Below are 22,308 nucleotides of genomic sequence, written 5' to 3'. Positions count from 1 at the left end.
AGCCTGGCCAACATGGCAAAACCCAGTCTCTACTAAAAATACAAAAATTAGCCAGGTGTGGTGATGCATGCCTATAATCCCAGCTACTTAGGAGGCTGAGGCACGAGAATTGCTTGAACCTGGGAGGTGGAGGTTGCAGTGAGTCAAGACTACACCACTGCACTCCAGCCTGGGTGACAGAGTGAGACTCCATCTCAAAAAAAAAAAAAGAAAAAAGGAAAAAAAGAAATATACATACATATATTTATATATATACACACACACACAAACACTGTCCCACCCCTCTGGCATCAGCTATTCTGTACATAAGAGGAATCTAGATCCAGAAATGCCAATGCTTTATTGCTAAGTGTAAGGAAGAGCTTAAGGTCCTCATTGGTGGATCAGTAAAGCAGCAGCATCAGAGTCAAGGGCCAAACTAAGTCAGTTAAAAGTTCTTGCCCTTTATATTTGTGTTAAACTGGTGAGCTATGCTGCTTCCAAAATGCATCATTCCAGAAACTTACTTGAATGCCTCGAGCAGTTAGGTGGTCAAACAAAGCTTTCCTCATTAGTAAGCTAGAAAAGAAAAAGCAAAACTGATTTAGGAATTTAGTCCTTAGTCCTAATTTAGTCAATTTAGAGTTTAGTAATTCCAGTTTAATTTAATCCCAATGCTTCAGCAATAAAAGAAATGGTCTCAAGTAATAATAGCTGTTGTGAATTAATTTATGTCTTAATTGCTGGATCTCCTTTCACTGCAGGCTGCTGGTTGGTGGACAACCAGAACCTCCTTTCTACTTCTTGCTGCTACCAGATTCGTAGGAGACCCATTCTTGTTGGCACAGCTCAATGGAAAAGAGGCTGCCTCATTTTCACTGCTGAAGAAGGAGAAAGAGCTGGCTTTCCTTTCTTACTATTAATGTGTGTTCCTAACTTTCCAAGTTAAAATAAGTCAACAAATGCAGGTCAATTTCTATAACATCATAGTTCATTACACAATGGATTAGTCTTTTGTAAGCTATGTTAGAAGCATTATGTCCATTAATTACACTATCCTATGTCTAGGGAAAAAATATTTTTTTGTTCCAAGTAACTCACTGATAAGTGAACTTTCAAAATACAAACCTCTTGAGCAAGATAGGAATTCATTGCACTGGAAAGACATTATTTCTATTCTGTTATGTCTATTAGAATGATTAAATAACAGAAACTAGAAATCATGTGCTTTTAACACCAATTAACAATGCATCTTGTCAGTTAATAGGGTTGAAAAAAGAAAAAAAATGCATCCTGGTTTTACTTGAGTACAAAAAAAAAGGCATCCTTGAAAACTAGAGCTTAAATCAAGAATAAAGCAAAAAAGAATAAACACTGACAGAGAGAAAAGATAAAATTAATTGTTTAAGACTCTTTGAAAAAGGCGTTAAGGCTGGGCGCGGTGGCTCACACCTGTAATCCCAGCACTTTGGGAGGCTGAGGTGGGCAGATCACATGAGGCCAGGAGTTCGAGATCAACCTGGCCAACATGATGAAACCTCATCTCTACTAAAAAATACAAAAGCTAACCAGGCATGGTGGGAGGCGCCTATAGTTCCAGCTACTCGGGAGGCTGAGGCAGAAGAATCACTTGAACCCAGGAAGCGGTGAGCCGAGATCACACCACTGCACTCCAGCCTGGGCGACAGAGAAAGACTCCATCTCAAAAAATGAATAAATAAATAAATAAAATAAAATAAAATAAAATAAGAAAAAAAGGTGTTAAATAATAAAAAGTTGTGATTTGGGACTATTAAAATATTTAAGCATTCAAGGTTCCATCTTAAAGCAAAATATAGTACAATTATTTAGTGATTTTTACTAAAATTAAACTCATCATGTCTAAATTAAGGCATTTTCTTTAAAGTTGATATCCACTCTATAGGTGGGATTTCCTTTCTGCTGTTAAGTCTTGGTGCAGAGCAGATTTTTCTGAGAAATGTGCTGTAGGCAACATACACTTTTATATATACTGTGTTGCTACACTTCTTTTCACCAGCAAGTAAGCTAAAGGGAATGGTTATTTAACCTAGTTCTGCTACTAACTAGCTAGATAACCCCAAGTAAATAATTTAACTGGGTATATGGGGGCTCAGTTTTCTCATGAAGTTGGATGACATTATCTCTCAAGATTCTTCCTAAGGTTTTGTGATTAGTAATTAAGATATTTCTAAATGATTCATACACATTTTACATAGCAGGTGCTCAATTTGTCCTTGTTACAAATTACATGTGGAAAGCTTGCACTACATTTTAAGGGTAGTATTTAATAAATATAGCTGAAGCAATAACTTGCATATTAAGAAATTAAAATTCTTACAGATCAGAAAGCCAGATGAGAAACTTTTGACTTCTGGACATGGTGTGTGGTTCTTTTAGCCTAGGGTAAAATAAAGTTTGAATTACAAATTAGAAACACAGAAATATATCAGTGTGATAAAATGAAACAAATTCAAAAATGAAAACAGTGCCTTGTACTTTGTATATTCTCAAAAAATATTTGTAAAAAGGACAAAAATAAAATAAAGGCCAGTTGGGTTCTGTTTGCACTGGTCTCAAGCTAACTTTTTGCCATCCCTATTCAAAAGTAATAAATAAATAAATAAATAAATAAATAAATAAATATTGTCTTTCCAGAGACCCTGGTGCCCTAGGCTCATATCTCGTTTCTTTTTTGGTGAAATCTTTCTCCTGCTTTGTCTCCTACAATTTAGTATGTGGCAAATGTAAACATACAACGGAACTGTATTATAGATCAAAGTGAGCAGTTTACCACGTGTTTTCCTTTCCTTTAAAATATCTGTAGGCCAGGCATGGTGGCTCATGTCTGTAATCCCAGCACTTTGGGAGGCTGAGGCTGGTGCATCACCTGAGTTCAGAAGTTCCAGACCAGCCTGGCCAACATGGTGAAACCCCGTCTCTACTAAAAACATAAAAATTAGCCTGGCATGGTGGCGCACACCTGTAATCACAGCTACTCAGGAGCCGGAGACAGGAGAACTGCTTGAACCCAGGAGGCAGAGGTTGCAGTGAGCCAAGACTGCGCCACTGCACTCCAGCCTGGGTGACAAAGTGAAACTCTGTCTCAAAAAAAAAAAAAAAGTACAAAATAAAGTACAAGTCCTTTTTTCCCTAACTCCGGCCCCAGTGGAAAGTCCTGGTTGCAATTTCAGGAATATTAGGGATTTAGTAGCTCAAATACTGATTACCTCATTAAACAATCACTATATTGTCTTAGAAAATATCCATTGTGTTCTATAGAAGTATTAAAACACACAAAAGATATCCTACTTGTGTCTTAATCCATAATCACTTTTTAGAGAAAATATTAATTCTATGGAGTTTGTTCTTATGTCTGTATTTCAACAATATTTGCTTCTAAAAGGAACATATGAAGATAAATATAGAGCAAACAGTCCACTCCAGGCCAGAGGAAAGCTAAGTACTTTAGGAATAAATGTTTTATTTATTTATTTATTGGCAGAGTCTTGCTCTGTCACCCAGGCTGGAGTGCAATGGCGCTATCTCGGCTCACTGCAACCCCCACCTTCTGGGTTCAAGCGATTCTCTTGCCTCAGCCTCCTGAGTAGCTGGGATTACAGATGTGCGCCACCATGCCCAGCTAATTTTGTATTTTTAGTAGAGATGGAGTTTCACCATGTTGGCCAGGCTGGTATGGAACTCCCGACCTCAGGTGATCCGCCTGCCTCTGCCTCCCAAAGTGCTGAGATTACAGGCAGGAGCCCCTGGCCCAGCCAGGAATAAATGTTTAGGGATCATTTTAATCTAGCAAATAAAATAGGGTGTTTTTTTTTTTTTTTTTTTTTTTTTGGGTAGACAAGAAGCATTTTCTATTGTTTTGTCTGAGAAACAGCTACAAAGATGTTCATAAATATAATTTAGGAACAAATAAAATAAACATGTTTATCACTAAGATACTGAAATTGGAAAACAAGCATGAAATAGAAGTTGAGCACAAAAGTACTGACTAAATTGTTTTTCTTTTCTTTTCTTTTCTGAGACAGAATCTTGCTCTGTCGCCCAGGCTAGAGTGCAGCCATCTCGACTCACTGCAACCTCCACCTCTGGGGTTCAAGCGACTCTCTTGCCTCAGCCTCCCGAGTAACTGAGATTACAGGTGTCTGCCACTGTGCCCGGCTAATTTTTGTATTTTTAGTAGAGACGGGGTTTCACCATGTTGGCTAGGCTGGTCTTGAACTCCTGACTTTGTGATCCACCCGCCTCAGCCTCCCACAGTGCTGGGATTACAGGCATGAGCCACCACGCCCGGCCAATTGTTTTTCTTTCTTATTTTTTTTTTTTTGAGAAGGAGTCTCGCTCTGTCACTCAGGCTGGAGTGCAGTAGCGCGATCTTGGCTCACCGCAACTTCTGCCCCCCGGGTTCAGGCGAGCCTGGCTAATTTTTGTATTTTCAGTAGAGATGGGGTTTCACCATGTTGGCCAGGCTGGTCTCAAACTCCTGACCTCGTGATCCTCCTGCCTCGGCCTCCCAAAATGTTGGGATTACAGGCGTGAGCCACTGCACCTGGCCTGCTTTTCTTAGCAATATTGTCTGATGACTGCTACACTAACGTTCAGCTTTATTTTTTTCCCCTAAGTCATTACCTTTATTGAGACATGCTATAAAAGAGGAAAGCTCTTCAGCTTGATTTTTTAAAGTTCTGTTGGATATGAAAAGTGTTTTCTTTTCTTTTCTTTTCTTTTTTTTTTTTTTTTGAGACAGAGTCTCGCTCTGTCGCCCAGGCTGGAGTGCAGTGGTGCAATCTCCGCTCACTGCAAGCTCCGCCTCCCGGGCTCACGCCATTCTCCTGCCTCAGCCTCCGGAGTAGCTGGGACTACAGGCGCCCGCCACCACGCCCGGAGAATTTTTTTTTTTGTATTTTTAGTGGAGACGGGGTTTCACCGTGTTAGCCAGGATGGTCTCGATATCCTGACCTCGTGATCCACCCGCCTTGGCCTCCCAAAGTGCTGGGATTACAGGCGTGAGCCACCGCGCCCGACCATGAAAAGTGTTTTCATGCAAATAAAATCACATTTAAATCATCTCCCCAACGATTCCAAATTCCTTTGTCATAATTCAGTTATGAATCTACAGCTAGAAATCACATTCTACATGTGTAGAATTTTGAGATGAAGCTATCATTCTTTATAATAACAAAGATAACAATAAAAGCTATCACTTTTGAGTGCTTAGTATTTGTCAGGCAATCTAAGTGTTTTTATGTACCTATGTATTTTTACAATCTATGTATTTTTATCTTGCTAGTAAATTAGCAAGTGAAATGCAAGGCTTTTCTAGTAGTGGAATTACGTAAATATAAAAGGATCCTGGCTGGGCAAGGCGGGTCACGCCTATAATCCCAGCACTTTGGGAGGAGGTAGGTGGATCATCTGAGGTAAGGAGTTGGAGACCAGCCTGACCAACATGGTGAAGCCCCATCTCTACTAAAACTACAAAAATTAGCCAGGCAAGGTGGTGGGCGCCTATAAACCCAGCTACTCGGGAGGCTGAGGCAGGAGAATCACTTGAACCCGGGAGGCGGAGGTTGCAGTGAGTCGAAATCACACCTTTGCACTCCAGCCTAGGCCACAACGGCAAAACTCCATCTCAAAAAAAAAAAAAAAAAAACAAAACACTAAAAAAACAGTATCCTATATAAACTAACTATACCCTTTTATTTTCCTATCTCCAGAGGTTTTTATGGTGGTGGTGGTTTTTTCTTCCTAAATGTATTACAGTAATACCATTGTTTAATTTGGAGTTTAATGGAATTTGAGCTGGGTAAAGCTGTCAATGAAGTAGAAAGCAATAAGGGAAAGTGGAGGGCAACTGCTATTTGATGTGAGAATAAAATAATTATTTACCTTCTGTAATTAAATTAAATTCCTTTTATCTGATTTCTGACTATACAGGCACAGAAAATCATAATCTGAGATGGGTCCTGATTATTTGTTTTAGAGAATGTGTCTTAATTATATAAAAATGCATAATATAGGTCAGGTAATAGAACATGGAAATCACTACAGAAATCTCTTCTTCATCATTGATACTGATATTAGTGAGCTTTTATCTTAGTCTTTCTGTAATTGATAATTGATTTTAAAATAAAAGGGCAACCACTTACTTCAGTATAATAGACGGCATTGGGATTTCAAAAAACTGTTCTCGAATGGGCACAAAGGGCAAGAGGCCAGTGAAGAAAAGGCCAAGAATGAGCAGGACACGTTGTAGACTGAAGAGTATAGGAATATCTGAATTCTAAAAGACACAAGCAATATTACATGTTATTTTTACAACTGCTCAAATAAAGAGGATTACTTCACAACTCTCAGTATTTCCCAAGACAATGTGTTGAAATCTATTACAAACATTCCTGGGATTATGAATATTCATTTGCAAATAACACCACACTTAATAGTGGCTAGTCCTTGATAAATGGGTCAGGATTGATCTTGGAGCCTCATAGTGTAATGATGTTACTAAAATTTCTCTATTACCATCTCTGCTTTTGCAATACCACTTCTGTGTTGGTTACAGTACTTATAGCTAAAGACTAAACATGTCAGAATCCAATGGAACAAAATGAAAAGATGAATATATGGAATATTCAGTAACTTTACTCCTGTTTAAAAAATATGTAGCTATATATCTCTATATATGAGTATATATAGATACATATCAATACTGTTGCAAATGTGTCATCTTTTAGCTATGTTATGAATCAAATATAAAATATAAATAGGATTTTGTAAACTAATCCAAGAATCTAACCACCATTTTAAGTTTCTATTGGAAAATATGCTCAATATCCCAAAACTTTAAAAATACAAGATAGACATACATATATATATAATTTTAATTGTGCTAAAATACACATAACACAAAATTTAAGATTTTTTTTTTTTTTTTTGAGACGGAGTCTCACTCTGTCACCCAGGTTGGAGTGCAGTGGCACAATATCGGCTCACTGAAACCTCTGCCTCCTGAGTTCAAGCAATTCTCCTGCCTCAGCCCCCCAAGTAGCTAAGATTACAGGCACACACCACCATGCCCAGCTAATTTTTTGTATTTTTAGTAGAGATGTGGTTTCACCATGTTGGCCAGGCTGGTCTCAAACTCCTGACCTCAGATGATCTGCCCACCTTGGCCTCCCAAAGTGTTGGGATTACAAGTGTGAGCCACCTCACCAGCCAAATTTAAGATCTTAATCATTTTTTAAATTTATTTTCTCACCACCCCCACCCCCCGCCACCCAGCAAAATTGAATGTCAATCATTTTTAAATGTACAGTTTGGTGGTTTTAAGTATATTCACACTGTTGTGCAACCAAAGTCCAGAAGTCTTTTCATTTTGCAAAAGTGAAAACAACTCTATGCCTTTTTTTTTTTTTTGAGATAAGGTCTCACTGTCACCCAGGCTGGAGTGCAGTGGCACAACCAAAGCTCACTGCATCCTCGACCCTGGCTCAGGCAATACTCCCACCTCAGCCTCCTGAGTTATAATAGATGGGACTACAGGTGTGTGCCACCATGCCCAGCTACTTTTTTTGGTATTTTTTGTAGATATGAGGTTTCACCATGTCACCCAGGCTGGTCTCGAACTCCTGGGCTCAAGCAATCCACCTGCCTCAGCCTCTCAAAGTGCTGGGAATACAGGTGTGAGCCACCTTGCCTGGCCAACTTTATACCATTAAATAACAAATCTCCATTCCCTCTCTCCTTGCCCTCCTATGTGTACTATATATAGATATATATATATTAGACAGGGTCTCGTTGTCACCCAGGCTAGAGTACAGTGGCTGGATCATGGCTCATTGAAGCCTAGATCTCCCAGGCTCAAGTGATCCCACACCTCAGCCTCCCACACAGCTGAGACTACAGACATGCACCACCATGCCGAGCTAATTTTTTAAAAATTTTTTGTAGAGACAGAATCTCATTATATTGCCTAGGCTGGTCTTGAACTCCTGGGCACAAGCATTTCTCCTACCTCAGCCTCCCAAAGTGCTGGAATGACAAGCGTGAGCTACCATGCCAGGCCCTGCTATATTTACTGGAAAAAAAAAATTATGCTTACAGTGAACTTTTGCTTTTTTTTTTTTTTTTTTTTGAGATGGAGTCTCGCTCTATTGCCTAGGCTGGAGTGCAATGGCGCGATCTCGGCTCACTGTAACCTCCGCTTCCCAGGTTCAAGCAATTCTCTGCCTCAGCCTCCCGAGTAGCTGGGATTACAGGCGCCTACCACGCCCGGCTACTTTTTGTATTTTTAGTAGAGATGGGGTTTCACCATCTTGACCAGGCTGGTCTTGAACTCCTGACCTCGTGATCCACCCGCCTCAGCCTCCCAAAGTGCTGGGATTACAGGCATGAGCCACCACGCCCGGCTTACAGTGAACTTTTAATAAAAACATAATATATTTTTTTAAAAATCACATAAAAATAATTTATTTTAAATAGTTCTAGGCTGGGCGTGGTTGCTCACGCCTGTAATCCCAGCACTTTGGGAGGCCAAGGCGGGTGGATCACTTGAAGTCATGACTTCGAGACCAGCCTGGCCAACATGGTGAAACCCTGCCTCTACTAAAAATACAAAAATTAGCCGGGCGTGGTGGCGTACAACTGTAACCCCAGTTACTCGGGAGGCTGAGGCAGGAGAATCTCTTGAACCCGGGAGGTGGAGCTTGCAGTGAGCCGAGATTGAGCCACTGCACTACAGCCTAGGTGACAGAGTGAGACTCTGTCTCAAATTAAAAAATTATATAAATAAATAAATAGTTCTAAATTATCTACTTTTTTATTTTTTTTAAAAATAGAGTAAATAAGTTTGAGAATTTATTTTGCCCCTTTGTTTACATGGTGCTTTGTAATGTTCTTGGCTTACTTACATACAGGTGTTTCAGCTGTAACAAAATATACAAGTCACTGCAAAATCTTGAGTTCTGCAAAATCATACACTAAGGATAACAGAGCTTATGGGAAAACAGGGTTAGGGGCTGACCCTCAAAACTTACAGCCAGGTGCGGTGACTCACACTTGTAATCCCAGCACTTTGGGAGGCCAAGACAGGTGGATCACTTGAGGTCAGGAGTTCGAGACCAGTCTGGCCAACATGATGAAACTCTCTCTACTAAGAATACAAAAATTAGCCAGGCGTGATGGAAGGCACCTGTAATCCCAGCTAGTCTGGAGGCTGAGGCAGGAGAATTGCTTGAACCTGGGAGGTGGAGGTTGCAGTGAGCTGAGATCGTGCCACTGCACCCCAGTGTGGGCAAGAGTGAGACTCTGTCTCAAAAAAAAAAAACTTGGCTGGGCACAGTGGCTCATGCCTGTAATCCCGACACTTTGGGAGGCTGAGGCGGGTGGATCATCTGAGGTCAGGAATTCAAGACCAGCCTGACCAACATGGAGAAACCCCGTCTCTACTAAAAAATACAAAAATTAGCCAGGCATGGTGACGTGTGCCTGTAATCCCAGCTACTCAGGAGGCTGAGACAGGAGAATTGCTTGAACCCAGCAGGCGGAGGTTGCGGTGAGCCAAGATTGCACCACTGCACTCCAGCCTGGGTGACAGAGTGACATTCTGTCTCAAAACATAAAATAAAATAAAATTAAATTAAAAATACTTACGCAACTTTGGAACCAGAGCACTAAAAGAAAGAACCACTGCGTTAAGTGTGAATGAATGAAAAGTCATTAAGCGCCACATTTTCCCACTACCACTGTGTGCCCCAATTCCTTTAATGTTTATATTTTGGGTTTACATCTGGAAATTAAAAGGCTAATGTAAAATTCTTATAAATCATACTGTAAGAATTGCAAAAGTAGGCTGGGCGTGGTGGCTCACACCTGTAATCCCAGCACTTTGGGAGGCCGAGGCAGGTGGATCACCTGAGGTTGGGAGTTCAAGACCGGCCTGACCAACATAGAGAAACTCCGTCTCTACTAAAAATACAAAAAATTAGCTGGGCGTGGTGGTGCATGCCTGTAATCCCAGCTACTCGGGAGGCTGAGGGAGGAGAATCGCTTGAACCCGGGAGGCGGAGGTTGTGGTGAGCCGAGATTGCGCCATTGCACTCCAGCCTGGGCAACCAGAGCGAAACTCCGTCTCAAAAAAAAAAAAAAAAAAAGGAAAGGAAAAAAAGAATTGCAAAAGTTGTATCAATTATATAGTATGTTGGTAATATGAAAGACAAATTTTATTGAGACATTTTTACTGTGATGTTTGGAAAAGTATGGAAATCAAGGGAAAAGTTCTATGATTACAGGCCAAAAGTGAGCCTTTTATTTTGAAAGAATTATAGACTTAATCTCAGCACTTTGGGAGAATGAGACAAGAGGATTGCTTGAGCCTAGGAGTTTGAGACCAGCCTGGGCAATACAGAGAGACTTCATCTCTACAAAAAATTTCAAAATTAGCCAGGCATGGTGGTACATACCTGTAGTATAGTATAGTCCCATGCAACCTTCACCCAGCTTCCTCAAAAGGTGACACTTGATGTAACTATACTATAGTATCAAGACCTGGAATTGACACTGGTACCTTACTGTTCATTAGACTACATAATTTATTCAATTTTCATCATTTTTTAAACACTGCACTCATTTGTGTGTGTGTAGTTCTATGCAGTTTTAACCCATGTATAGATTCATGTAACCACTACCACAATCAAGATACAAAGCTGTGGCCGGGCGCGGTGGCTCATGCCTGTAATCCCAGCACTGTGGGAGGCCGAGGTGGGCGGATCACCTGAGGTCGGGAGTTTGTGACCAGCCTGACCAACATGGTGAAACCCTATCTCTACTAAAAATACAAAAATTAGCCAGGCTTAGTGGCGGGCGCCTGTAATCCCAGCTACTCGGGAGGCTGAAGCGGGAAAATCGCTTGAACCTGGAAGGCGGAGGTTGCAGTGAGCCAAGATCGCACCATTGCACTCCAGCCTGGGTGACAGAGTGAGTCTCAAAAAAAAAAAAAAAAAAAAACAAAACAAAACCAAGATACAAAGCCGTTTCATCACTACACAAGAAATCTCTTGTAGTGGTACCCACTCTCTACCCTACCCTAAGTCCCTGTCCCCTAATCTGCTCTTCCAGGCTACAGTTAATGGAATCTACAATACAGTTTGAGGTTGATTTTTTTCACTAAGCATAATGTCTTTGAGGACCATCCAGTTCGTTGCATGTATCAATAGTTCATTCCCTTTTAGTGCTGAATAGTATTCCATTGTATGGAAATGTCAGAGTTTATTCAGTCATTTACCCACTGAAGGACATTTAGGTTATTTTCAGGATTTTGCTTTGATGAATAAAGTTGCTATAAACATTCATGTATAGGTTTTAGGGAACGTGCCTTCATTTTATATGGAAGGCTGCATCTCCCTGGTAACATATTTTTATTTTTAAAAAAATGCCTGTAATCTCAGCACTTTGGGAAAACGAGACAAGAGGATTGCTTGAGCCTAGGAGTTTGAGACCAGCTTGGCCAATACAGTGAGACTTCATCTCTACAAAAAATTTAAAAATTAGCCAGGCATGGTGGTACATACCTGTAGTCCCAGCTACTCAAAAGGCTGAGGTGGGAGGATCACTTGAGGCCAGGAATTCAGGATCAGCCTGGGCAACAAAGTGAGACCCTGTCTCTGCAAAAAAAAATCAAAAAATTTGCCAGGCATGATGGCATGCGCCTGTAGTCCAAGCTACACAGGAGGCTGAGGCAGGAGACCATCTGAACCCAGGAAGTCAAGGCTGCAGTGAACCAAGATCACACCACTGCACTCCAGCCTCAGTGACAGAGCAAGACCTTGTTTTAAATAATAATAATAATAATAAAATAAATCATTAAATTTTTTTAAAAAATCATTTATGGGTTTTTGTAAGCATGTATTTCATTTTTCTGGGATAAATGCCTAAGATTGCTGGGAGTTATGGAAGAGTCTAAGTTCTAAGTTCTTAGGAATCTAAAGCCACTCAGCCCAGTGATTGCTCTGTTCTTCCCTTTTGTACACAGCTACCTTGGGATCTCTCAGCCCCTGCTGCACATAAAACATACTTGCTTTAGGCCAGGTGTGGTGGCTCACACTTGTAATACCAGCACTTTGGGAGGCCGAGGCAGGCAGATCACTTGAGGTCAGGAGTTCGAGACCAGCCTGGCCAACATGGCGAAACCCCATCTCTACTAAAGATACAAAAATTAGCTGGGCATGGCAGCACGCGCCTGCAATCCCAGCTAGTCGGGAGTCTGAGGCAGGAGAACCTCTTGAACCCAGGAGACGGAGGTTGCAGTGAGCCTAAATCATGCAACTGCACTCCAGCCTGAGTTGAAGTCTCCAAAACAACAACCACAACAAACTTACTTGCTTTAGTGGGAATCTCAATTATACTCTGAATTGTAATGATGCTGACTGTGCATGTTTTTGCCTTCTCTGTTAGGAAGGAAGGCTTGCCCAAAGAGGTTGTTTGTTTTGTTTCTTTGTTTTTTAAGACTAGTCAAATGAAGCAGTGGGAGTGGAGAAATAAAGAAATCTGTAACTGGTTGTAATCAATTAATTGTAAACACCATTACACTCAGATCAGCCACCAAAGAGTTCTTTGTATTTGAAAATTGCTACTTACATCATGATATTTCTTCTATATTACAGATTATTTCAGCATCTTCAATGCTCAAGATTTTTTAACATCTTAAATTTCAAATTCTCTTACCTGATGATGTATGTAAACTTGATTATGAAGGTTTAACTATCATTTTAAAGCATATAAAATTAATTTTTATACACTTTTTTTTTTGAGAAGAGTCTCGGTCTGTTGCCCAGGCTGGAGTGCAGTGGTGCGATCCCAGCTCATTGCAACCTCTGCCTCCTGGGTTCAAGCCATTCTCCTGCCTCAGCCTCCTGAGTTGCTGGGATTACAGGTGCGCACCACCATGCCCGGCTAATTTTTGTATTTTTAGTAGAGATGGGGTTTCATCATGTTGGCCAGACTGGCTTCGGACTCCTGACCTCAGGTGATCCACCCGCCTCAGCCTCCCAAAGTGCTGGGATTACAAGCGTGAGCCACTGTGCCTGGCCGACATATTTTCTTTAACCAGAAAATTTTCAGTGGGTAGATAGATGGTCCTGCTTTTATATCTTGCTTAATAATCATGATCTTGCATGATCTTGGCTTAACTTGCTTAAATCCATTTGGAAGTTTTGAGACAGGGTCTGGCTCCGTCACCCAGGCTGGAGTACAGTGGCAGGATCTTGGCTCACTGCAACCTCTGTCTACTAGGCTCAAGCCATCCTTCCACCTCAGCTTCCCAAGTAGCTGAGACTACAGGCATGTGCCACCATGCCTAGCCAGTTTTTGTATTTTTAGTAGAGATGGGGTTTCCTCATGTTCCCTAGGCTGGTCTCAAACTCCTGGGCTCAAAGTGATCTGTCCGCCTTGGCCTCCCAAAGTGCTGGGATTACAGGGGTGTGAGCCACTCAGCCTGACCCTAAATAATTTCTTTTCCTTTCTTTTTTTTTTTTTTTTTTTTTTTTTTGAGATGGAGTCTTGTTCTGTCACCCAGGCTGGAGTGCAGTGGCGCCATCTCGGCTCACTGCAACCTCTGCTTCCCAGGTTCAAGCAATTCTCCTGCCTCAGCCTCCCTAGAAGTTGGAATTACAGGAGCACGCCACCACGCCTGGCTATTTTTTGTTTTTGTTTTTGTTTTTTTGAGACAGAGTCTTGCTCTGTCACCCAGGCTGGAGTGCAGTGGTGCGATCTCGGCTCACTGCAAGCTCTGCCTCCCGGGTTCACGCCATTCTCCTGCCTCAGCCTCCCGAGTAGCTGGGACTACAGGCGCCCACCACTACGCCTGGCTAATTTTTTGTATTTTTAGTACAGACGGGGTTTCACCGCGTTAGCCAGGATGGTCTCAATCTCCTGACCTCGTGATCCGCCCTCCTCGGCCTCCCAAAGTGCTGGGATTACAGGCATGAGCCACCACGCCCGGCCTCTATTTTTTGTATTTTTAATAGAGATGGGGTTTTGCCATGTTCGCCAGGCTGGTCTTGAACTCCTGACCTCAGGTGATCCACCTGCCTCGGCCTCCCAAAGTGCTGGGATTACAGGGGCGAGCCACTGTGCCCAGGATTTTTTTTTTTTTTTTAAATAGAGTTGGAAGTCTTACTATGTTGCCCAGGCTGGTCTCAAATTCCTGGCCTCAAGCAATCTTCACCCCTTAAATAATTTCTTTCTTTAAAAAAAAAAAAAAGGGCACATGTTCTCAGGATCTCCTGAGGGCTGTGTTACAGGCAAAATAAAATTAAAAATAATTAATAATAATAATAATAGAAAGGGGGTCTCACTATGTTGTCCAGGCTGGTCTCAAACACCTGGGCTCAAGCAATCCTCCCACTTTGGCCTCCCAAAGTGCTAGGATTACAGGCATGAGTCATCATGCCCAGCTAAATAATTTAACTCAAAATTACACATAAAAAATTTAATTACCTAACACAAGACAGTGATTAAAAGATAGAAACTGTATTTTTTCCTTTAATACACATAATGAAATATTGGTAAGCAACTAACATTAGCATGTGAAAATAATAATTCCTTGAACCAGTTCAACTGCATTCAAATCCATTATCTCTACTATATTAAACTTCTGGCTAGTTGCTTCCACCCAGTACCATCTACCTGTGTATGAAGGCTATGAAATAAGATAAGTGTTTGTTTGTTTTTTTTGAGACAGAGTCTCGCTCTGTTGCCCAGACTGGAGTGCAGTGGCATGATCTCGGCTCACTGCAACCTCTGCTTCCTGGGTTCTAGCGATTCTTCTGCCTCAGCCTCCTGAGTAGCTGGGACTACAGGCACGTGCCACCATGCCCAACTAATTTTTATATTTTCATAGAGACAGGGTTTCACCATATTGGCCAGGTTGGTCTCGAACTCCTGACCTTATGATCCACCTGCCTTGGCCTCCCAAAGTGCTGGGATTACAGGCGTGAGCCACTGCGCCCGGCCTGAAATAAGATGTTTTAAAAATTATTACTGTAATAAGGGCCGGGCACAATGGCTCACACCTGTAATCCCACCACTTTGGGAGGCCAAGGCAGGAGGATTGCTTGAGTCCAAGAGTTTGATACCAGAGTGGGCAACATAGTGAGACCTCATCTTTACTAAAGATTTAAAAATTAGCTGGGTGCAGTGGTGTGTGCCTGTAGTCCCAGCTACTTGAGAGGCTGAGGCAGGAGGATCACTTGAGTCCAGGAGTTTGAGGCTGCAGTGAGCTATGATTGCACCACTGCACTCCAGCCTGGGTGACAGGGTGAGACCCTATCTCTAAAAATAAGAAAAAGAAAAAAAATTATTACTATAATAACTTATCATTTTTAGATACAAAACAACAACAAAGATAGATAACTCTGTATCATTTTTGAAGCTTACCTCTTTGTAGCACTTTTCTACAATTTCATAATTGGCATTACCCCACACTGTTAAGTGTTCTCGATTATACCGCTTCACCAACTCTGAAACCTACGTGTGAAAATTCAAAATTTTATGCATGTGCCTATTTGCAAATCCACTAACAACATTTCACTTAAAAAATGAATTAGAATTGACTATCTGTGAATGAATAGCATAACTTTTGGAAGAATCAATATGTAAATTTAGAATATTTTATAAAATGCAAAATTTATTCACATTATATCATTATATAATTTATTTAACAGAATAGAGTTATTTAGTAATTTGACATAAACTAACCATGAATGAAACAAGTTAAACTAGAAGATAATTACATAAATGCCAGAATGACTGGTTCATACAACCTTATTTTATCCATGACATGCCAACTCTCTCTGAAAATAGGCTCTCTCCTACAGTAAAATGATCTCTTCTACTAAGGCATTATTTAAAACAATGCTGATCCCTAGGGTATCACATTTCCTTGAGCATTATCAATCTATGCAGTCACTGACTCTAACCTTATTTAGTTTGTGAAATAGGATGCAACACACCCAGAGGAGGCAATGCCTTGAGTACCTTCTTAATCAGCACATTGTTGTTGACTTTGATATCGATGTTAATGGGAGTGTTAGGAAAGGCCTCAAAAACTTCCTTCAGTAATGGAATTCGGTTATCTTTTCCTTCACACTGGCATGCTGAGAAAGCAAGATTTTTAAATGTATTTTTTAAATATAAGTTTTACTTTTTGATGACTAGAGAAGGTATTGTATATATTCATTAAAGGACATTTATAAAATAAGGAAAAGTATAGAGAAGAAAAAAATCATGTAAATCCAACAACTTAGATATAAATGCTATGACCATTTGGTGTACTTTCTCTACTCTTTTTTCCTATGCATGATTTAATATACTAATAATATGATGTGCTACAGATTTTAACTTGATATTTTCACATAAAAATAAATATTTTCCTGTTGATTTACTGTGCTTATGATTATGATTTTTTATTAATTTTTTATTTTGAGATAACTACAGATTCACAATCAATTGTAAGAAATAATAGGGTCCATGTACCCTTTACCCAGATTTCCCAGTGGTAACCTTCTTGCAAATCTATAGTACAATATCACAACCATGATACTGACATTGATACAGTCCACCGATCTGATTCTATCATAATTTTTTAAAAGATGTCAAAATACTCCATTGAGTAGCTATACAATAATTTATTTTAATTTAACCATTTCCCTACTAGTAGATACTGAGATTGTTTCTAAAGTTTTGCTATATCATCATTGACTTTTTCAGAGATTAAAAATAACATTCAGGCAAGGGAAGTATACACTAAATCAGTAATGTGTTGAAGAATTATATGAATGCAGTTATTCAAAGAAAATTCAAGTAATGAAAAAATTAGAAGGGGACTTTAATTGTTCTTTATATTTCCTGAGGTTTATTTTCTTTAGTCTTTCTCTAGTCTCTTTTTTGTTTGTTTGTTTGTTTGAGACAGGGTCTCACTCTGTCGCCCAGACTGGAGTGCAGTGACACGATCTCAGCTCACTGCAACCTCTGCCTCCTGGGCCCAAGTGATCCTCCCACCTTGACCTCCTGAGTAGCTGGAACTACAGGAGCACCATCACGCTCGGCTAATTTTTTTGTAGTTTTTGTAGAGATGGGGTTTTGCATTTGGCCAGGCTGGTCTCAAAATCCTGAGCTCAAGTGATCTGCCCGCCTCGGCCTCCCGAAGTGCTGGCATTACAGGCATGAACCATGTACCCGGTCCCTTTTTTGTTGTTTTTTTGAGACAGGATCTTGCTCATAGCCAAGGCTGGAGTGCAGTAGCATGATGATGGCTCACTGCGGCCTCCCACACTCCAGCAATCCTCTGGCACTACAGGCATGCACCACCACGCCCATATATATATATGTGTGTGTGTGTGTGTGTGTGTGTGTGTATATATACACGTATATATACATATATATATATATATATTTTTTGAAACGGAGTTTCGTTCTTGTTGCCCAGGCTAGAGTGCGATGGTGCAATCTCGGCTCACAGCAACCTCCGCCTCCCAGGTTCAAGTGATTCTCCTGCCTCAGCCTCCTGAGTAGCTGGGATTATAGGCGCCCGGCACCACACCTGGCTAATTTTTTGTATTTTTAGTAGAGGCAGGGTTTCACCATGTTGGCCAGGATGGTCTCAAACTCCTGGCGTTTGGTGATCCACCAGCCTCGGCCTCCCAAAGTGCTGGGATTACAAGCATGAGCCACTGTGCCCGGCCTATTGTTTATTTTATTTTTTTGTAGAGACAGGGTCTCACTGTATTTTGCCCAGGCTGGTCTTGAAGTTCTGATCTCAAGCAAACCTCCTGCCTCAGCCTCCCTAAGTGCTGGGATTACAGGTGTGAGCCACCACACCTGGCTCTCTAGTCCCTTTTGACTCTAATTACTCTAATCATTTATATAATTTACTATACATACTATATAACTATTGTAAAAATTGTTCTGCTTCCGTCTGAACCTTCAATTCCACTAATCTGCAAATAACAAAATGATGAAAATCCTTTATTCCGTCTTATTATATGGCAAATCAAAATAAAGATGCATTATCATAAAGTAAATGAAATCCATGTCAGAAAATTAAATTATTTATAATTACACCCTGTGTGAAAAGCAGCATGTACATTAAAGGGGAAAAAAAGGAAAAGTCTGTTACTATACTTCTTGTAATTCTGATGGGGCTCTGGGTTACTCTGATGGGACTGTCAATCATTGGCTCTGCCTCTCTGACCACAGACTAAATATATGACCAGTCTAACCTGTTAAGCATAACAATATGGACACTGGGAGAGAAGCCTCTTGAAATCCTTTGCTGAACGGATCATGTACAAGCTGCCAAGAGTTCATCTCTGTGGAAAGGGTGTCCCTAAAAGCAAAGCTAACACAAATGAAAGCAAAAACAAGAAACGGAGATAGAGAGAGACCAATTACTGCTTGAGCAACTGGAATCAGTCATGTCTGAGGGCATATAACCCCTGGACTTTCTAATTATGAAAAACAATATATTCATTTTTAATTTTTTTCTTAAGCTATCTTGAGATGTGCATCTAACACTTATAACTGAAAGAGTTTAAACTTATCATAGGCTACATAATTAAACTCTAAAAATTATGTTTATAGTAGATAGCTTATATATATATGTATATATATTTTGAGACAGGGTCTCAATCTGTCACCCAGGCTGGAGTGCAGTAGCATGACCACAGCTCACAGCAGCCTTGAACTCCTCAGCTCCAGTGATCCTCCTGCCTCAGCCTCCAAATAGCTGAGATTAGAGGCATGTGCCACCACGCTTGGCTTTTCTTTTCTTTTTTTTTTTTTTTTGAGATGGAGTCTCACTCTGTCACCCAGGCTGCAGTGCAGCAGTGCCATCTCGGCTCATCGCAACCTCTGCCTCCCGGGTTCAAGTGATTTTCCTGCCTCAGTCTCCAGAGTAGCTGGGATTACAGGCATCTGCCACCACGCCTGGCTAATTTTGTATTTTTAGTAGAGACGGGGTTTCTCCATGTTGGTCAGGCTGGTCTTGAACTCCCAATCTCAGGTGATCCGCCTGCCTCAGCCTCCCAAAGTGCTGGGATTACAGGCATGAGCCACCGCACCCGGCCCTTTTTTTTTTTTTTTTTTAAGTAGAGATGAAGTCTTGCTTTGTTGGCCAGGTTGGCCTTGAATTCCTGGCCTCAAGGGATCCTCTCACCTTGGCCTCCTTGAATGCTGGGATTATAGGCATTATCCACCATGTTTTTTACCTACCCAACATTCTTCCTTCCTTTGGAAACCTGTATTTCACATCTCACATTGTTCTGATAGAGCTGTCATCACAGTACCCACTGTCCATTCACCCTCGGGAATGGGCATATGATCATAATAGCCCATTTCTTTTCTTCAGGATGGCTACATGACCCAAGCTGGGCCAATCAGTGTCTTTCTCTGGGACTTCACGCTTGAAGCTCATAAGGAAGACTGCCTTTTTGTCACGGTGTGGGCAAATTAAAAAATTAATTTAGCAGTCAAGTAAGATGCATGTAAGAATCAGTTTACAAAAAGGTCAAACAGATGAAACTAACTTTGGAACAGCAAAAAAACACATAAGAATATTCTATCTAACAGCGAGAGAATAAGAAAACTAAAATGTGTGCTGAGGAAAAAAAGTGCTATAGTGATGTAAAGATACAAATATTAGGCCAGGTGCAGTGGCTCACTCCTGTAATCTCAGCACTTTGGAAGGCTGAGGTGGGAAGATTGCTTGAGGCCAGGAATTCAAGACCAATCTGACCAACGTAGCGAGACCTGATCTCTACTTAAAAATAATAATACATAAATTAGATGCCTCAGCCAGCTTAGAATGTAGAAAAACATTTGGAAAAAGAGAAGTTTGCCCTAGTATTTTTCTAGGCAGAAGATAACCAGCTAGGAAGTGGTGGACTACAAAAAGAAAAGAGGAAAATAACAGGAAATAGGAAAGATAGACAAGGAGTATGCCATAGGATGTGTTGGTTGATGGAATAGTGGCCCCTATGCAAGTTAGGGGCCACTATTTAAATAGTTTTCACTATTTGGGGAACTTTAAAACAATAATTATAGTCAACTGTAGATTATCCAAATTTTGTGTTTTCCATGAAAAAAAAAAGGTTACCTTCAAATAATCAGGATAGATAATAACAAACCATTTGGTTAACACTTTTTTTTGTTGTTGAGACAAAGTCTCGATCTGTTGCCCAGGCTGAAGTGCAGTGCCATGATCTCGGCTCACTGCAATCTCCACCTCCTGGGTTTAAGCGATTCTCCTGCCTCAGAAGTAGCTGGGATAACAGGCGCACGCCACCATGTCCAGCTAGTTCTTGTCTTTTTAGTAGAGACGGGGTTTCACCATGTTGGCCAGGCTGGTCTCGAGCTCCTGACCTCAGGTGATCTTCCTGCCTCAACCTCCCAAAGTGTAAGGATTACAGGCGTGAGCCACCGCACCAGGCCAATTCAGCGTATTTTTTTTTTTTGAGACAGTCTCGCTCTGTTGCCCAGGCTGGAGTGCAGTGGCACGATCTCTGCTCACTGCAACATCTGCCTCCCGGGTTCAAGTGATTCTCCAGCCTCAGCCTCCCGAGTAGCTGGGGCTACAGGTGTGCACCACCACAATTGGCTAATTTTTGTATTTTGGCCAGGCATGGTGGCTCAGGACTAATCCCAGCCCTTTGGGATGCTGATGTGGGTGGATCACCTGAGGTCAGGAATTCAAGACTAGCCTGGCCAACAAGGTGAAACCTCGTCTCTACTAAAAATACAAAAATTAGCTGGGAGTGGTGGCGGGCACCTGTAATCCCAGCTACACAGGAGGCCGAGGCAGGAGGATTGCTTGAACCTGGGAGGCAGAGGTTGCAGTGAGCTGAGATTGTGCCACTGGACAACAGAAGCAAAAGCTCATCTCAAAAAACAATAATAAAAATTTAAAAATGTTTGTATTTTTAGTACAGACAGGGTTTTGCCATGTTGGCCAAGCTGGTCTCAAACTCCTAACCTCAAGTGATCCACCTGCCTCGGCCTCCCAAAGTGCTGGGATTACAGGTGTGAGCCACCGTGCCCAGCCTGGTAAGCAAGAATTCTATGCAAGGGAATAGGATAGAAAAAACGGAACCACTTTTTGACTAATCTGAGTCAAGTTTCTTGTTTTCTTTTCTTTTCTCTTTTTTTTTTTTTTTTTTTTTTGAGACTGAGTCTCACTTTGTGCAGTGACACAATCATGGCTCACTGCAGCCTCAACCTCCTGGGCTCAGCAATCCCCCCACCTCAGCCTCCCTAGCTAGGCCCACAGGTGCATACCACCATGCCTGGCTAATATTATTTTTATTATTTTTGTAAAGATGGAGTCTCTGTATGTGGCCCAGGCTGGTCTCGAACCCCTGGGATCAAGTGATCCTCCTGCCTTAGCCTCCCAAAGTGCTGGGATTACAGATGTGAGCCACTGCCATTGTTCTGAGTCAAGTTTTTACACACGGTTTATTAGTCTGTTCCAAATGCAGTCAACTTCACATTTGAGGATCAGTCCTAAAGTCAATTATGATATGAGATGAATGCAATATAAAATGAAAGCTTATTATTATTTCTTTCAGATGTCTGAAACTTGACAGTACACAGTGTTGTTCTTTTTTTTCCCCACAGCATTGTTCTTTTTTTTGAGACACAGTCTTGCTCTTGTTGTCCACGCTGGAGTACAATGGCGTGATCTCAGCTCACTGTAACCTCTGCCTCCCAAGTTGAAGTGATTCTCCTGCCTCAGCCTCCCAAGTAGCTGGGATTATAGGTGCATGTCACCATGCCCGGCTAATTTTTGTATTTTTAGTAGAAACAGGGTTTCACCATGTTGGCCAGGCTGGTCTCGAACTCCTAACCTCAGGTGATCCACCTGCCTCGGCCTCCCAAAGTGTTGGGATTACAGGCGTGAGCCACTGCACCGGACCCACAGCATTGTTCTTAATACAACATTTGGGAATAGTGTTCCAATGGAGAGGGAGTATGGTACAGCTGAACACTGGTCTGCTAAGATAGAGACCTAGTTCAAGTTCTAGCATTGTTATTTCCTTGTTATATGAAATTGATTAAGTTAATTTGCATCTTTAGACTTCAATTTCCTTGTCTATAACAGAAGACAAGATTAGACAGTCTCAAAGGTCTCTTCACATTCAAAAATTGGCTGGGTGTGGTGGCTCATGCTTATAATCCTAGCATTTTGGGAGGGCAAGGGGGGTCAGGTAAATCAGTTGAGGCCAGGAATTCAAGACCAGCCTG

At 41.3% G+C, this 22,308-nt stretch overlaps 1 protein-coding gene across 2 annotated transcripts in view; it reads right to left on the bottom strand.

The window, feature by feature from the left end:
- GDPD1 (glycerophosphodiester phosphodiesterase domain containing 1) overlaps positions 1–22,308 on the bottom strand; it is a 55,754-nt gene that overhangs the window by 2,666 nt on the left and 30,780 nt on the right. For both annotated transcript variants that reach the window (XR_001710598.3, XM_511917.8), the window contains exons 5-9: positions 16,048–16,166; positions 15,448–15,537; positions 6,165–6,298; positions 2,339–2,398; positions 507–558 (exon numbers count right to left, since the gene is read on the bottom strand). Coding sequence is in view for 1 of the 2 variants with exons in the window: in XM_511917.8 (XP_511917.5) it covers positions 507–558; positions 2,339–2,398; positions 6,165–6,298; positions 15,448–15,537; positions 16,048–16,166 (455 nt within the window). In the remaining variant the exon portion in view is untranslated. The remainder of the gene's footprint in view (positions 1–506; positions 559–2,338; positions 2,399–6,164; positions 6,299–15,447; positions 15,538–16,047; positions 16,167–22,308) is intronic.

This window comes from Pan troglodytes, chromosome 19 (genome assembly GCF_028858775.2).
Source record: "Pan troglodytes isolate AG18354 chromosome 19, NHGRI_mPanTro3-v2.0_pri, whole genome shotgun sequence".
NCBI lineage: Eukaryota > Metazoa > Chordata > Mammalia > Primates > Hominidae > Pan > Pan troglodytes.
Note: the sequence above shows the minus strand (reverse complement) of the source record. Positions and strands in the feature narration are given on the sequence as shown.